The 18,056-nt window shown below is 42.6% G+C and overlaps 1 protein-coding gene across 7 annotated transcripts in view; it reads left to right on the plus strand.

Moving 5' to 3' along the window:
• The window catches only part of sorcs2 (sortilin-related VPS10 domain containing receptor 2), a 288,796-nt gene extending 270,740 nt beyond the window's left edge, over window positions 1–18,056 (plus strand). The window contains exons 14-28 of one of the 7 annotated variants that reach the window (XM_070992917.1): window positions 2,580–2,687; window positions 6,075–6,195; window positions 6,293–6,426; window positions 6,898–7,017; window positions 7,240–7,411; window positions 7,491–7,677; window positions 8,842–8,975; window positions 11,038–11,161; window positions 12,000–12,112; window positions 12,565–12,687; window positions 12,782–12,881; window positions 12,980–13,027; window positions 13,395–13,497; window positions 14,838–15,135; window positions 15,934–18,056. In XM_070992917.1, coding sequence (XP_070849018.1) covers window positions 2,580–2,687; window positions 6,075–6,195; window positions 6,293–6,426; window positions 6,898–7,017; window positions 7,240–7,411; window positions 7,491–7,677; window positions 8,842–8,975; window positions 11,038–11,161; window positions 12,000–12,112; window positions 12,565–12,687; window positions 12,782–12,881; window positions 12,980–13,027; window positions 13,395–13,497; window positions 14,838–15,096 — 1,846 coding nt within the window. In that variant the 3' untranslated portion in view covers window positions 15,097–15,135; window positions 15,934–18,056. The remainder of the gene's footprint in view (window positions 1–2,579; window positions 2,688–6,074; window positions 6,196–6,292; window positions 6,427–6,897; window positions 7,018–7,239; window positions 7,412–7,490; window positions 7,678–8,841; window positions 8,976–11,037; window positions 11,162–11,999; window positions 12,113–12,564; window positions 12,688–12,781; window positions 12,882–12,979; window positions 13,028–13,394; window positions 13,498–14,837; window positions 15,136–15,933) is intronic. The other 6 variants (XM_070992916.1, XM_070992919.1, XM_070992918.1 and 3 more) reach the window with 6 other exon arrangements.

Raw genomic sequence — 18,056 nt, forward strand, 5'->3', positions numbered from 1 at the left:
CCCGAGGACTCGACTTGTTCCCCGACTCTGCAGTGCCTTTGACTCCGTGAAATAATTACACCATGTTCCCGTGCGGGGGACGGATATCTGCAACTGTGTGCATGAAAGCAACGCTGTTTTCACGGCCACTTGAAAAGCAGTGCGTCTTTTTTGAAGTGACGACTGCGCGTGCACGCACACATACTCATTCCATTTCAGATAACTCCCTGGCTCCTCTCATCGGCTCACTCAGTCAGTCAGTGGAGGTTTTTTTTTTTTTTTAATACAGTGGTAACTCACACAATGCAATGATATCAGTTAATTATGAAAAGCTAGCAGGCTGAGAAATGAGATGTCTCTGCAAACGCGCTGGCTGGACAGGATTGTGTTATGTACATTTATGATTTATGATTAGCTCCATGTATAATAACTCTTGTTTAAGGTTTCTTCTTAGCATTGGAGGAGTGGAGTAAAGGCTGGTAGGTGGTATGGAGCATAATAAGTTTGGCCGGCTAATCTATTTGACAGGGTTATCGCTCCATTAATTTCTAATAATTCCTCGGGTGTTAGCTGGAGAAAATGAGATATAATTGGATGGGTGACTGAGGACATCCACAAGTAGAAGGCTGCAGTTGTCCAGCTGATGCCTTACAGTTCAGATGGCTGGTGCCTTGCTTAAAGGTAACTCATCAGCAGGAGTATTGCGAATTAGTTGTTCTGATGGAATCTGAATCATCAGTATGAAAGACACCTGAAGCCTCAGTGTGCTTTAAACAAACAGCTTGTACTTTCACCCCCTCCACACACCTCGCAGATTGTTGCATTGATTCTGAAGAAGAAAATTATCAGAACCAGCACCCTCCTGACCGACTGAAAAGCTGGATTCCGCTTATCCAACTTGACAATTGGACGAGCCCAGTTTAAAGCATACTGAGGCCTCTGCCATTGCAACATTGTCTTCAGTAGCTTTCTTTATCCATTCTGTCTCTTTGTAGCTGTGCATGTTTACCTGATTATCACATTGTAGTCCTTGTTAGCACATCGTTGCCACACACAGCCTGCAGTGCAAGCCACGCACTGCTCAATTCAGAATTGATCCCTCTTCATCACACAGTCACATTTGCTCAGCACTGCTGCCACTGTTGACTGCAGGACTTGTCGGCACAGTGAATGAAGCAGAGCAGATGGCTCGCTTTGTCTGCCTCAGACACTTCATTTTTTTGGGGGGGGGGGGGGGGGGGGGGGGTTCGTTGCATTGAAGGAAACTGCAATACCAAATACTCTTACATGTGAAGGATTGTCCCTTCCTCATCAAAGCATTTCATTTAAAATTTATTATTTAGATCATTTAGGATTTTCTGTGTGGACATTTCCTGGTAGTTCAGTGAGCCAAGGTGCAGCTTTGTCACATGGTCTGTCTCCCTCCCTTTGTTTCATCCCCTTGTTCGTTTCATCCTTCATAGTACAATCAGCATGAAATGCACTTTAGAAAAAATGCTTCCTTCAATTGACCCTTCACTCATCTAAAGAAACAATTTGTCCTTGATTTCATAATGACTTTGTCTATGAGGTCAAAGCTGACTTCTCCATCCTAGCCGGCAAGCTTTGTTTTTGCTGGCTGTCGTGATCGCTGCTGCTAGCAGATTCTATCAGCTGTAGCTAGCTCATTTGAATCAGGTAACGTTAGCACCACGATTTGCTTAAAAATGTCCCCAGCTCTTCATGTTTACTGCTGAATCTTTTTCAGACGTGAAGCCTGTAAAAAGGTCTTAAATATGCACATGATGGCTACATACATGATATAGTAATATGTATGCTAAAGCTCCACACACACCCTTCACCCTGCTCACCAATTGATGATCAGTATAGAAGAAGCAACACTTTTGTATTGCATCAGGTTATTATAGGTACGCTAAGCACAAATGTAACATCAGATTGTTGTTTTGTTCCAACATAACCCTGTTTAGCTACTTAGCTTAAATTATCCTTTAGTATTATTGTTATTGTTTTTATTTAAACAATGATTTGGGACTAATGTGACAAGAGAAAAGGCCCGTAGGATAAGGATGAACCATTGTGTTTGGCAAATGTTAGCCGAGGCATCATCAGCCTACTTAAACTTACCTAAATCCAGCAAAGACCAGGACAGAGCTGCTAGTGTTAGCCTAAACTAACAGCCGCCGTGGCCTTTCTACACTGTGGAGAAATAGTAAAAAGTGAGTCCACTAGTCATGAATGGAGCTATTTAAATCCTGACCTGTAAGCCCACAAAATCATGTAGTTAATGTTCTTTTTGAACATAGATGTAATGCTTTGTACTACTGTACTGTACTGTATGCAGTAAGATACAGATAATCACGCTATTTGATGCATTGATTTCACTGGTTTTAGTTTTGGGAAGGCCATAAAAAAGACAGCATCCTCCAAACTCTTTAAATCCCAGATAGACAGGGGACAGGGTTAAGGAAATGGTCAGTTCTCTGTTAGCGTGTTATTTGGAATTTAGCCTTACTGACTGCAGTGCAAGGCTTCATATGGAGAGACTTACAATGCCCGTGTTTGAATACTGGTGATAGTGAACACTGCCCGCTTCTCCACAGGTTCAGCATCGATGAAGGACGGACGTGGACTGTTCACAACTTCACCAGCACCTCCGTGTTCGTCGATGGACTCCTGAGTGAGCCGGGCGATGAGACTCTGGTTATGACGTAAGTGAATAATAAAATCTATATCGGTTCAGTCACATCCATGGTCTGAAGACTTTAAATCCCTACTTCCAAATCTGACCTTCTATTCAATCATGAGTGTAAATTACAAAATATTGAATGGAGGCTCTGTGGAGGCATATGTTAACACATGGCATCTCCTGCACCTCCTATAGCATAACTCTTTTGTCCTCCCCTCACTCTTCCTGCTCTCTACTTGGCTGTAATGAGTTGTCTAAGAGGGTCAAACCGGGCCGTCCTGCCTGCCCATACACTACATTCAAGGGAGTTGAAGTTTCTCTCCCATCACAACAATTCCCTCTCAATCTGTTGGAGCGGGTCGCCCAATTTCGTGGGGCTAACAGCAGCTGGTCTCACTCATGATTTCTTGCAAAGCCATCCCCCCTCTTCACCTCCAGAGGGTTTGATTGCCGTTACAGCAGAGGCTGATGGGAGAGGAGGCCCGTACGTGCGCCCTGCCTCCCAGACTGCTGAGGTCACATACTGTTAGCTTCATCTGAACTTTGGAAGGCACTTTTCATATTCAGGGCCAGTATGATTAAAGTGACACATCACTCTTTCAGTATGCACATGGCATGTTTCTAAGCTGTTGCTGGTTTTGCTTTCAGTCACTCAAACTGTGACAGAGTACAGTGGTTCAGATCTAAGGACAGCAAAGTTAATTTGATTTCTGGTGTGTCATCAAGACCCTCATGAGGCCACTAACATGGCTGTAGACTTATACTGCTGCTGTTGTTATTGTCTTTAATTTAAACTAAGATTTGTCTGTACTTCTGGTCTGTTACCCTGCCATTTCTTTGGCATGAAAATGGTCAAAATTAATAATGTTGAGTATTGGTAGAAAATGTCATTGGCAGCTTCCCACCCACACTGTTAATGTAGGCTTCAACGGCTCATATCTTTTAAAAAAATACTACGGCCTCTCCCTCTGTTTTTCTCCCTCTGTTTTGCTCCCTCTTTTTCACCAATCTCTCCATCAGTAAGTTAGCTGGAGTGAGACTTGTCACATCATCTCAGACTCCAGGCCCAGGCTCAGAGATAAGGCCAGCTTCCAGCTGTAATCTGCTGAGAAGGGCAAAGAGATGGTCACACCACGCACGCACACACATACACACACGCAGGCAGTTGCACACAAGGAGGAGAGACTTGAACACTCCGACTCACTCACCATTATCAGCCATGTGTCTGACACACCCTCTAGGTTGACACACACACTCACACTCACATATTTACGTTGCCCATCTGGCTCTGGAGAGATAGGGTCGGCGGCCAAGGAGGGATGTTGAGGGCAGCTCATGTCTGACAGATTAGCCAGGGTCTATTTCCTTGCCACTGAGATTCGATTTTTGACGGCACAGCCTGCCATCCCATAATGAAGTCTTTGAGCAGTGACTTAGCACCAAGGACAGGTGGGGGAGCGGAGATCGTCCACCACTCATACCAATGACAGCTGGGCAAATATCAGAGACCGGACAGACTCTCAATGGGTTTATGCTGCACATGCTGCTGGATGAGAGCCTCACGCCAGCTCATTCTGCTCCTGACAAACCATTTGCACTCTGTTCGTTCCCTGCACCATGCACTGTAACAAACACACTTAGAAAAACAAACACATTTTCCTCAGAGGGAGCCCTGCATCTAATCTCATTCAGCAGCACAACTCTCATGGAAATGACTTCCAAATACATTCTTGGTAATATTTTGGCCTTCTTAGCTCTGCGTTTTAATGAGAGGAGCTAAAGGAACAAATTTCCCACTGTTAATGAATGTTGTTGTTTGTCCACTTATGGCTCTGGAGTGGCTATTCAAAACTAGAAACAAGTGTTAGATGAACCCTGCTGGTGGGAATTAATGCAGAAACAATGCAAAAGAGTTAATTTTTACACTTCATCCTGGAACTAACAGTGAGAATTTACTGTTTGCAACTCAAGCAGTGGTATCTAGGAAGTAAATTATTTTTGTTTTATGTGCTGAGGTTTCGAGATATACCTCTCTGAAATTTCTGTTTCTCATATTTTTATTGTCCTGAAAGAATGCTCCATTCACCAGACTCTATTCTAAACACATTAATCAGGGGTAAATTGTTCATTTCAACCTCATGAATTAGCATTATCGACACCTGCAGAACTTCTAGGAATAAAATGCGACCTGTTCCTGAGTGTTTTTCACATAATATCTCAGTCACTGGTGGTGATTTGATGGCAACAGAATACAAACACATAGCACAGAAAGTGGGACCGGCTAGCAAGTCAACGTGGGCCTCACCAGAGGAAAAAAAACAAAACAAAACTTTTTGGAATTTTTGAGAAGCAAGCCTAAAAAGGACATGACAAATACACAGTTTTGAGGAAGAAAGTACAGATGGAAAGGTAGAGCTGAGAGACAGACAGACTGCAGAACAGCAGACAGACCCCCAGATGGACAAGAGAAACAGCAGTGTTGAAGGGATGAGAATGCGAAACGACAGCATATGTGAGTCCACAGCTGAGACATCTATCACTTCCCCTTAACGACGATGGGGAAGACAGCATTAGTCATGCTTGTCTTGCACTCCAGCGAGGTGAGCGCAAGCCGCCACCAGCACGGCAACATATGTCGGAGTCACTGACTTGTGTCACATCAGTCTGCTGCAAAAAAAAAAAAAAAAAAATGCTGTGACTGACACAAGGAAAAGTTCAGGACTCGGTGTTACCTGTATTGCACTGTGAAAGAGCACCATCTAGTGGATAAGAGGGGAAACTGCAGCTTTGTGCAGAGGAAAAAAGAGACTGTATCTAGATGAGGTTATCCAGTTCTAATTTTAACCAACCAACCAATCTTTTCTGTGTTTTTTAAAAGGCAAAAATAATAGTTGGGTTCAGGGTGGGTTGAAGGAATATTTCAACAGTTTAGAAAATATGCTTATTTGCATTTTTACTGTGATCAGACAGAATGCAAAGCCAATCATTCTAGCTGTGTCCCCCTGTTTCTCGTCTTTATGCTAAGCTGTTACCCAACTGTAGCTGTAACTCCATATTTAGCTACCGCACAGACATGAGGGTGCTGTCAGTCTTCTCATCTAACTCTCAACAAGAAAGTCAATAAATGTGTCCCCCAAAACGTCAAAGCATTTGTTCGCTGTGGAGATGAAAAGATCTGTTTGGGCTTATTTGGTCATCTGGTGAGATGTTGTTCATACACAGTATGTGGCCTGCTTGTGAATGTGTTTCATGATAACATGTTATAATGCAAACTGTATTCTAATTAAAGGCTTAAAAATGTGGATAGCTTTGAACTGGTGATGTTAAATCACAGATTTGACACTGCACACATGGAGGAATTTGATATTTAGTGATGTCTTGATTTTGTATCTGTGCTGTGTGTATATAGCGTCTTTGGCCACATCAGCTACAGGTCAGACTGGGAGCTGGTCAAAGTGGACTTCAGGCAGTCTTTCCCCCGTCAGTGTACTGAGTCTGACTACGACTCCTGGCAGCTCACAGACCTGCAGGTAATGCACGCACGCAAACACAGCACAGACACATATTTACAGAACATGTGTGCTTGTATTTTCAACTGAATTCTGACTTCTCCATGGTCGACATCAGGGAGGGAAGTGTATCATGGGCCAGGAGCGGAGTTTCAGGAAAAGGAAGGACACAGCGTTTTGTATCAAAGGGAAAAGTTACACCTCGGCTCTCACCACCGCACCCTGCCAGTGCACAGAGAAAGACTTCAACTGGTGAGCACGGATTTAAAGCAAACACTGAGCAGGCTAGATTAGATTACATTACATTATACAGTGTGTGAATAACGGTTATAAGACACAGTGAAGAACCAAACATAAGCAAACAATAATTTCAATATTTAATAATAAAAGATGAAATATTGAATAATTGTCAGAATGTATTGCGTAGAAATCTTAAATGAAATGGCACAGAACAGTGAAAAGATATGAAAAATGTAATGTTTGAATGTGTTCTTTAAATACTCAGATATACACATTTTATTATAGAAAAATATATAATCACATAAATACCTTAGAGTACTGCAGTGTTACATTAGAGGTCAAAACTGCTGCTTATTGTTTTTACTCTTGTTCTATCTTTTCTGTGTATCTGTGGTGTGTGTGTGTGTGTGTGTGTGTGTGTGTGTGTGTGTGTGTGTGTGTGTGTGTGTGTGTGTGTGTGTGTGTGTGTGTGTGTGTTCTTAGTGACTATGGTTTTGAACGGTCCCCCGTGGAGGGCAAACGGTGTTTTGCTGACTTCTGGCATGATCCAGATTCACCACCTGAAGACTGCCACCTCGGACAAACCTATGAGTCCAGCACTGGGTCTGTACACACACACACACACACACACACACACACACACACACACACACACACACACACACACACACACACACACAGAGCTATATCTTTAACACACGCACATATATATTGTTGATATAGACATTCTCATCTCACTCAATAAGCAGAATTCCCAAAATGTTGAACTCTTCCTTTAAAGGCTCACTCCTCCACACTCTCACACTGTCCTCTGCTGTGTTTCAGGTACAGGAAGGTGACGTCCAACATGTGTGAGGGGGGACTGAACAAGCAGCAGAGTGCCAAACAGCACAACTGCCCTCTGCTGCCTCCTCAAGGACTGCAGGTCGGCATCAAAGGGCAGATGCTGGCCGTGGCGCCTGGTGATGACATCACATTCATTGTCCACCAGGAACAGGTGGGGTCAAAGTCGTTCTCTTAATGGGTCTTCCTTGCCTTTCTTCCACCTGCTGAAAGTCCTCGTTCCTTCCTAACAGGGCGACACCAGTAGCACCAAGTACCAGGTGGACCTCGGCGATGGGGTTCGGGCCATCTACCAGAACCTGACAGTGACAGATGAGCCCATCCAGCATCGCTACGAAAATCCAGGCGTTTACAAGGTCACGGTGAAGGCCGAGAACATGGCGGGGCACGATGAGGCCACCATGTACATTCAGGTCACAGGTCAGCCTCTCGGACAGCCACTGGATGTTTTTATGTGCTCATTAGATAACTGACTACATTTTTTTGCACTTTGTGCTTCATTCTCATCAGAGCTGTTTTTAGGTCTGTTGAAACAAGTTCACTTCAATGGTTCCAGTCTTTGAGTGGATTTTGACCAGTTTACCCTACTGAGTAGAAAAAAATAGTGAAAGACTAGAAAAAATAATCATGACTGGAAGTCAAGTTCAACTCGTAGCTCCTCTCAGTGTCGACTAAACTCCATTTGAAGTTGTTTTTAAAGTTTTTGTAGCTCAGTCCACTCACCCTAACATCACATTTTACAACTGTTGAGTATCAATTCACTGAAAGCTTTAAGGCAGTGGTCACTCATATTAGCATGCTGAAAATAGTCCATATTTTTTACAGTGTAGGAATGCTGTTAGCGTGTAATGTGGACGCTCTTCATGTCCGTGTGATAGTGATGCAGAATGTGCACGACTGAAACAATGAACAACCTTCTCTGCTTTTTGTCTTCACATCTCATGTCAGCTTGTGTCTTCAAGAGTTCAGTCTCACAGCAGACAAGTTCAAATCAATTGGCAGGTCTCAAGTGTCGAGTGTACAGCTCTGCAGCTTCAACCTGCATGCTCCTTTGACCTGAATTTTGTTGAACACCTGAGAAGAGATAAACATGATGAAACCAGTCGGTTCAGTCATCTGTGATATATCCAGCTTTCTCAAAAACTCACCCCTTGCTGTTAAGGAGACAGGGTTGAGTCTCACATCTGGTAACATCTTGTTTTTTTCTCAGGTAGAAATGAGTGAGACTTGAGTTTTATCGTATTAAGTAAATCTATGGCGTTTCACTCAGCAGGGATTGGAGGCTCTTATCTGTTTGTCTTACAAGACAGCTCTTTGTGTTCTTTGTGCAGCTTTTAATCCAAAGAGCTGGTTTCTTGATGTGGCTTTAAGCTGATAATGAAGACTCTTGTGACAGACTCGCTGAGCTGTCATCCATTTGTTTTGTAATGATTACATGAGGTTTGGCCTCAGTTGCTGTACTTCTCTTGCTCTTGTATGAAATACTTACCTCATTTGTAACCAAATCATACACACCACACTTTCTGCGTCTTAATAAAATTATTTGCTTTGTAATTTTGAAAATCGCATTTTCTTCTCTTACAGCCCCTCTGCAGGAAGTGCACTTGGAAGTGGTTCCCATTGCTGGGAGGAATCATGAGGTCAATCTGACAGCTGTAGTTCTTCCCACTGAGGCCAACCTCACCGTTTTCTATTGGTGGATAGGAGACAACCTGCAGGTAAAGGACATACTACAAACTTCATCTTACAACATTAACTAACATCAAAATATAGACTGAAAAAATCTAAAATGTGTCTGAGAAGAGGTGAATACAACATATATACATATTAGTTCTGTCAAAAATATTGCGTTATTAACGTGTTAACGCAAATCAATTTTAACGGCATCATTTTTTTTATAGCGAGATTAACACTCTTTGTGACCTAGTGAACTTGGAGTTTTTATAAGCTGTGGCCACTGCTAGCAACGTAAGAAGAACTACAGGATCCGGTTGTAAACCGGAAACAAAACAATAGGCACGCCCCACGCACGTGTTTTTTCTTGCCTGCTGGCTAGCTGTAAAGGAGTAGGCTACCAGTTTGTGTGGATGTCAAGCGCGAAATGCCGAATTGGATGCGAACAAGATTCTGAATGGAAAGTTTAGTTTCAAAAAGTTACCAGATGGGTCGACTGACAAGACCAAAGTTATCTGTGTGTATTGTCGGTGTGACCTGAATTATCACCGTAGCACATCCAGTCTGAAATACCACTTGACGGCCAAACACACGGCGAATGCGAATTCTCCGCCGCCTCCTTGTCAAGACCAGGCGACAATGGACGGCTTTCGACAGAGGCATATGGATGCTATTATGTTCAAAGGAAACTTAAGAAAGGAAAGTTTAAGCCATGGTCCTAGTTTCTAATGATGTGCACTTTGTAACTTTATCTTGTATCACCCTGTTTTGATCCCTTATAAAGGGTTGTTGAAGGGGCTTTTTTGTAACCAAGTATTTATTTTTTTGTCATCTGTTTATTGACAGATATTGAATAGATGAAAATGTGATTAATTTCTGATTAATTGTGAGTTAACTATGACATTCATGAGATTAATCGTGATTAAATATTTTAATCGATTGACAGCACTAACACATATATACAACATATATACCTTATAATTGCTAACTCAATAAATAGCTCTGTAAGCAATGTGCTGAAAGATGCTAAAAAGCTCCATTGAGCTGAGGAGATTTACAGGGTTTAGTGATAATTCTCTGCATCCATTGCAGCCATATATTCATTCATTCACTCATTCATTCATTTTCTTTTGGGGTTGCGGGGGGCTGGCTGCTGCCTGCAGCCATACAAAAAGCTTTATTTTGTGGCCACTGGGGGGCACTGGAGACAAGTTGTGAACAGAGCACTGACATATCAACACCTTCTAAGTTAATTTAGGGAGTTTGCTAGCAAATACTTCACATGTGTTTATACATCCAGTGGTTATGGAGCAAGGGAGAACAACCAATATTCACTAGCTCTGTTTTGGTCTCCTCTTATCTGGCTCTTTAGCTGTCTACTATGTTCACCCTCTCGTCTCTAAAAGAGCTTTTCCGTTAAACTTTTGACCGCGCCGAGTCACACCATGCCACATTGATTTTTATTACCAGTTTAAAGTCATTGAGTTGTGCCAAGTTGTGCCAAGATGGACCTTCTCCAGAGTCGGGTCAAATAGTCAGGTTGACTGCTTCCTAGCATTTTGGGGTGACCTCAAATGGGCTTTGCCATCATTCAGGAACAATGCAGATGATGTGTTTAAAAAGCCCCTGCAGCGATTGCCAGATGTAGCAGATACTTCATCAGTTTCATTCATCCTGTCTCCATTTTCATGCAATAAGCAGAATTCCTGCTTGTAAATATCATTGACTCAAGAGAAGGGCATCATCAGTTAAAGACACATCTTCTGTCAGGTAGCCTCATTGTAATGGAGATCCCTGCCGTGCTGGGCTAATGCAACCAAGCCAAGACAAGCCAAGCCAAGCCAAATCAACACGTGTATGAAAAAGGCAGATGACTGTGTCTGCCTGCGTGTTTTAAAACTCAATAAAGCTGAGGGGAGCAGATTCAAGTGGAAATTCATTGTCATTTTATACATTATTAGTGTTTATAGCCACTTAAGGTATAGATAACAGTTGGATCCCAATTACATCATGTCATCAAGGAAGCCGTTTGTGAACTCAGACATTTCAGATGCTATGAATGCACCGTTGACCTAACAGCCAGCCTGTTGTGACTTTCTCCTACAGCCTACACTGACCCTTCAGAACAGCCTGCTGACTCGTTTCCCAGAGACAGGAGAGGTTTCAGTCACCGTCCAGGCTTCGAACGGCCGCTCCATGGTGCAGGATACCAGGACAGTCCAAGTCTTTGGTAACACAATGACAACTGAAAGAGCCTCCACTCTTAAAAGACAGCAATGAAGAGAATAGAAAGGGTTCTTGTTAGTTTGCATGTTTCATTATCAGACTTTTCTTTCTCAGCAAAATCATTGGTTTTGTCATGTTACGTGTGCATGCGTCTACATGTTTCGAAATGTTAAATTACAGAAATCTGTCTATAAATGCACATGTCCCAAAGTCAGAGCTGGGACAAAAGTCCTTTAACAGCTTCTCTTGGTCTGTGCATCTGTGTTGTCTGAATAGACAACACAGATGCAAACCCTCTGCCTGACTGATGCTTAAAAATATGACATGATCTCATCTGTTGTTGGTGCTAAGTGTGTCACATGATGAATTATGTCAGGTTTCTTTTTTTAAACAGATGTGCTTTGATTTATTTATGAGCTGCATGCTTTTGTCTCTTAAGAGAGCTATGTCTGCTATGTCTCTGAGTTAGGTTTCATCTGTTACTGGGATCCACTTCACTTGAAGGAAGAAAATTTTATTGGAGCTGAAGGGTCCATTTAAGTCAAATTGGTCTTGTTTCTTGGACACACAGCTGTGCGTCAGCATATTCAGATGCTGCTTTTATCTTTTTATGCTAACAGTGTTAGCATAACACCCCCCTTCCCCAAACTATGCACATCTCTCCATTCAGCAAATATAAGTGCACATACATTATGTTTCTGCATTTGGCCTTTTTATCATATTTGCTGTTAACTCTTCAGCACTCAACATGCAACATCCATGTTTATTTAATGTTGCTGCAGTGATTCATTTTGAGTTTTGGATCATGACTGTGATTATTGCTCCTGTTCTCCTGATCCCAGATGACTTCCAGGTCATCCCTCTGAGCTTCAGTGCAAACCTGGACCGATTCAACCCAAACATCCCAGAGTGGCGAGAAGACATTGGTCAGGTGGTCACCAAAATACTCGCTAAGGTAGGACTGTAAAATGAAATGACTACAAGCATGCAATAAAAAATGGACAATGGGCCTCAAATAAAGACACAAAAAGGGGAATAATTAGTTAGATTAAAGTAGGAAGGACATTTACAGACATGCTAGTGACTCTGTGAGGCTGTATACTCGCACATGGCAATGCTTTGAGCTAAATGCTAATGTCTGCATGCTAACATACTAACAATGTAAGGTTGCTACCTTCAGTGTCACCTTCAGGTTGCCACTGGCAAGCTGTCCCTTATGTCTGTCGCATGCCTGGGGGGCACAAAAATGAAGGGATCACCAATATCATTATGGTACATCCTGAGGGCAACAGAAACATCAGTACAAAAACATGAGCGAGCGACAGTCATTTGATCCATTCTTAACATATATGTGTATTGATTAGTGCAGCTTTAAGACATGACTGACCGATAACCATCTGCCCTCAGATCACAGGTGTCCCTCAGGAGTCCCTGGTTACGGTGGTGAAGCCAGGCCTCCCCACCACTGCTGACCTGTATGTCCTCCCACTGGACACCAAACCAGCCAAGAGGAGCATGTTTGTTGACAAGGTAAATGTTTGCATAGGAAACCATATTTAGTACCAATATCCTGGACTATAAACAGACACAGATTCACAACTTTCTTGACTTTTCTCATCCTCAGCGTATTCCAGCCATCATGCAGGCCTTCAATGACAACAACGTCAGCTTTGTGGTGCGAGGAGGTCTACAAGTGCTGGTGATGCTAGCTGACCCAAATGCAGGTACTGTATGTTTCAATGCTATTTGCATTACATTCAGTAAAGTCTGCTTTTTCAAACCACACTTTTGATAATTGCATGTTATTGATTTATTTTCCAAGGGCAAGGTCTAATTGCTAATGACTCAACAGCTACAACAGCAGAGACTGGTGCGTTCATGAACCATAAACCTGCAGCTTTCTGTGCTGATGCACTCTTTGATTCCTTTTCCTTTCCTGATTTCCTAACAAATCCAGAACATGTGTGGTTTAAATCTGTCTGTGCTGCGCTGTGATTTTTCATGCATCTGATTATCCTTTGGTTTGAAATGGTCTTGTCTTCTGTGGAGTGTGGCTTCTTCAAAAGGAACTGTAGTTAAGTTGGATGTTTTGAACTTCTTTCCGCCACTTCTGTCCCTTTGCTCTTGCAGTGTTTGACTCAAGGTCTTCTTTCTTTCTTTCTTTCTTTCTTTCTTTCTTATTGCGCACACGTGACCCATTCATTTTATTGGTTTATGTGTTTTTATCATCACCCCAGGCTACCATGGAGCCGCCGGAAGTCCGGGTGTTTGGGCTCTAGCAGTCATTTTCCTAATCAGCATCATTGCCACCGGCTCCTTCATCCTCTACAAGTTCAAAAGGTGAGCCATGTCATGTTAAAGCGCTGTGACATGTCAGCCAGCCCAGACAGATAAGCCTGGGATCAAACAGCACTTTGTCAGTTATTTTCAGACCAATCAGCAAACAAAAACAAAAAAAAATGATTGTCTGATCAGAATTGGAAACAATACCTTTTTTTACCCATCTTATTTAGCATTCCAAAATATTTGGCAGCCATTTCTGTCCATCTCTGATCAGAATCAGGATCAGAAATACTTTATTGATCCCAGAGGGGAAATGATATGATAGTGGTTTTGTCTATTCACCGGCGTCCTTCTAATATCTGTTGTCATCAGCTTCTTTACATTGTATGAAAGGCCTCTCCTTTAGTTCATTAAATGCCTACAGCCATCTGAAGGCAGCGGGACATATGTGTTGATAAATCTGCTGCCTATGATTGGAAAAGTGCTGCACCAGAGCACAGCGTCATTCCACATGGCTGTCCACTGTATTCACTTCATTACTGCAGATGACAGCAGGCTGAATAACAGAATAACCACACTCACCTTAAACGCATCAGACTGTTGTTTATGAGGAAAACATCAGATTACAGCGGCTCATCAATCCTGTGTCTCATTGCCTCCTTTCCAACTTATGGCACATTAAAGACACAATAGAAATAAAAGTGACAGAGTTGGATTGATGTAATCATAAGCGGCATGTGCTTGGAGACAGTCTGCACAAACAAGATCAGCCACTTTGCATGATTAAACTAGTGCCCTAAGAGTCTACAGCCACGCTAGCTGCTCTGTGAGACAAGCTAAATGCTAATGTCGGCATGCTTGCAATGACAGTACTAACGTTAAGTTTTAGAAGGTCGATTCACGATTATGGTTAACCATATTCACTATCTTGGGTTAGGGTTTTAGCATGCTAACACTTTCACACTGCGCAAATTATTGTGGTGCTGGAACCTCAGGGGATCACTGTTGGAAACGTGAACCAATATGTCAGAGCAATCCAAAGAAATGGACCAAAAATGTCCAAAAAAAATAGTTGATTAAAAATTTGCATTATTATTGGTCTCACTAACAGGAGCTAAATTGCTAAAGCTGATAGCAGTTGTTGATGGACGTGATGAAATCTCTGTCATCTGACACATCTGTGTATGGTCACATTCCCGTACCTTAGCTTGCATGAACATTCACAGATGATGATTTCCTCTATGTGATATCTTGTGTAACTGCATGCTTTCTCCTCACGTCAATAACACACTGGCAGCACCTACTCGCGTCCTGAACACAAAATTCCACCAGAAAGTCACTGAAATTAAAACATGCAAAACTACAGCCCCATCTTACGAAAACAACAAATCCCACAGTCCTTGGCTTAGGACTGAGGATACCTATCCCCCACTGTTTTTCAGGAAGCTGCCAGGCAGCCGCAACGTCTACGCCCAGATGCACAATGAGAAGGAGCAGGAAATGACCAGCCCCGTCAATCACAGCGAGGATACGCAGCACATCATCCAGGGCGAGGAGTTCATCGACGACGACCTGGACTCGCAGACTCTAGGTAACGCAGGAGGTAGCCCCGCCTTCCGTTCCCTTATAAGGACTACCACTAACCACTGCTACTAAAACCCAAGCCACTAACACCAGCAGCTAACACACACCAAGGTACTGGAGGACTTCCCCTTTTTCATCCTTATCACTGGTATTAATAAAAGCCTTTTGCCTTTGAAATGAACATTTACATCGATTATTCAAATCATGTTGCCTCAAAGGTTGGTCTCAAGGTGCTTTGTGTCCATCACCCACATTTGCAAGCACATTCAGATCATATCATAGCTCATAACTGTCAAATGGGTCAATAAGGACATTTCTCATGTAATATGTGATTAGTATTTGCAAGCCTTTCAGACCTAAAGTAATGTACGTGACATGACGTGATATGATGTGATTTATTGGCTATGCTTATGATGGCAACGAAAGGCCTTGTGATCTGGGATGTAGTGGAAAGTTAATAGAGGTCTTCATAGTGATGTTAATTACTTTGATTAATAAGGCCAATGAACTAATAAGAATTTATTTATTCTCATTTATTAACGATTAACATATTCTTAGTCTGCCCATACATTGTTGGAAGTATGGTCCTAATAATGGAAGTAAAGCAAAAGTCAAAGGTTGTGAGGTTGCTTCCCATCTTTATCAACCACTACATCACTGAGTGTGACCAACATTTAAAGGGCTTCCGTATATAAAACTATTGTTCATTTCGCATGGATGTCAAGCTAGTATAAATATTAAAGGTGTCCTGTGGACTTTCTGACGGTCGGCCTGTGAACACTGAATGCATCAGAAGTCCACAGGGTACCTCTGACACTCAGTGAACCACAGTGTGTCATGATCTGGACGTTTTATTCTTTCAACATTGCTTATTTGCTCGCCCTGTTTCTTCTTCCCTCTTGTTAACAGGCAACCATTCGGGTGTGGTCCTGAGCATCAACTCCAGAGAACTACACAGTTACCTGACCAGCTGATGGCTGCCATGGCAAAGCTAACAAGCTAGCCTAGCCTAGCCTAGCCGGCTAATGAGCACAGGGACTCCACTCTGCCTTCCTCCTCCTCTCTCCTGTCCTTTTCCGTCTTCTCTTCCTTGGACACTTCACCTCCACTCCATGGCCTCCTCAACCCTTCAGCTCCAGCTTTTGTGTGTTTTCTTGTTTCTTTGGGGTGGGGTGGGGGTTGAGCGTGGCAGAAGGACATCTCTTTCACCTCCACCCCCCCACTCATTCTCTTCCATCTCGGGGATGGGAGGCACTCTGCATATCTTACATCATTGGAGCCCCCTTTCCCTCTTCACTCCCCACACCAGGCCTGGAGAATTGCACTGACACCAGGTGAGGATGGAGGTCTTTATGGCGTCATCCCAATTTACACTCACTCATCTGTGTTATAAAAAAAAAAGGAATTGTGTGTACATTGTCTGTCATTTGTAGAGCAGTGAGCAAACATGACTCACTGCACTGGCTTCCAGTAATATTCACAGTCAGAGAGGACTGAAGCAGCCACTGGGTGCAGCCAGTGAAGGCAGTTAGGTGGTGACGTCCAATTAAAAACTAGATATTTTTACTCTTCCCATCCCGCCTTTTGTTTTGTCCTCTTTGTTCTCCAGCATTACCGGACCGTCCTCACAGGCAATAATGTTCCCTCAACGGAACGCTGGATATGATAAACCCTTGTGAATTTGCATATGACAAGTGTATGCATGCAAACACAAGAGGGCAGTGTTGCACTTTCTTAGATTCCCACTCAAAGGTACTCAGAGAGCTCAGCTTCTTTGGATTACAGTGTAAGTTCATCCCTCCACTACGTTCACATGCTTGTCTTCTTGCTTAGAAGTCACATTCACACAAGTTTGATGAGTGGTGTTTAAAATCAGCACCGCCTCTGTAGGAGCTCATCGTCTGTCCCATGGTGCCTAAAACAGCAGGTGTTAATCTGCTCAGTGACATTAGCTGTCTTCAAGTTAATTTATTTCTAATTACAGTATGCCCCTTCTGCCTCCTCTTCCTCCTCCCCACACTTTCTGGGTCAGAGGTCAAAGTGAACTCGTTCCCCTGGAGACAAAGGTCGCCGTCATGGAGGGAAGGTGTAGTTGATATATTTTACTGTATCAGCCTATATTAGGCGTAGCCCGCGGTGGAATCATGTCTCCTTAAAGGTTTGGTTTGTCGTTTGTAAATGTGTAAATATGAACAATCTCCACTTTGTACATATTCCCTTTGACATGTGTGTGAGTGTTTTACACTACTACCAAAATACACAGCAGTTTTTTCGGAGTGATCCGTCACTGAGTTTCCTGAATTTGAAAAATTTCTCACTGTTTCCAGTTTCCTCAATGCCATTGCCTGCTTCACATGTATCCATTTTCAGTACTTTCAGTGTAATCTCATGGGTAAGATGATTTTATGGTCCTCATTGTTAACTGGAAATAATTTCATTGTCTTCTAAAGATACAAGTACACAGTGACAACTATGTATATGGATATTTTTGATACACTTGTCAGTTTTTGTCATTTTCCTCAGTACATGTAAACACTGGTTATTGTTTCTGATGCCTTTTGCTGAAGTCTTTTTGTTTGTTTGATTGCACTAATGATGTAAGCAGTGCTGTCGACGCATACCAGCCACTGAACAAGTCTACAGACTCTGAATCAAAAGGTCTTTGGATGAAAGGACTTTACAGGTTCGTCTTGTATTTGATACAAACAACAGACCACATTCGCTCGTTCTGATTTACACCTTAATTCATCTTTTGTACATATTCTGCTCATGTTCGACTTAGTTTTCTAGTGGTGTGTCACTGTATCGATGTCCTCTTCAACAAAGGGGAAAGTGGGAATTGTGACACTCCAACATAAGAATGGAGTTTCACAGCCGATGGCACCAATCGTGTAATTTTGACCACATTGTTTTTTCTTTTCCTCTTTCTGCTGGATTATTTGGTCTATTGATTTTGCTATTAAAAACAATTGTGTGTCCTCATCAGGGAGCGTAGTGCACTCAACTTGCATCCTGGAATAAATCACTCCCAT

Source organism: Chaetodon trifascialis, chromosome 23, assembly GCF_039877785.1.
Source record: "Chaetodon trifascialis isolate fChaTrf1 chromosome 23, fChaTrf1.hap1, whole genome shotgun sequence".
Lineage (NCBI taxonomy): Eukaryota > Metazoa > Chordata > Actinopteri > Chaetodontiformes > Chaetodontidae > Chaetodon > Chaetodon trifascialis.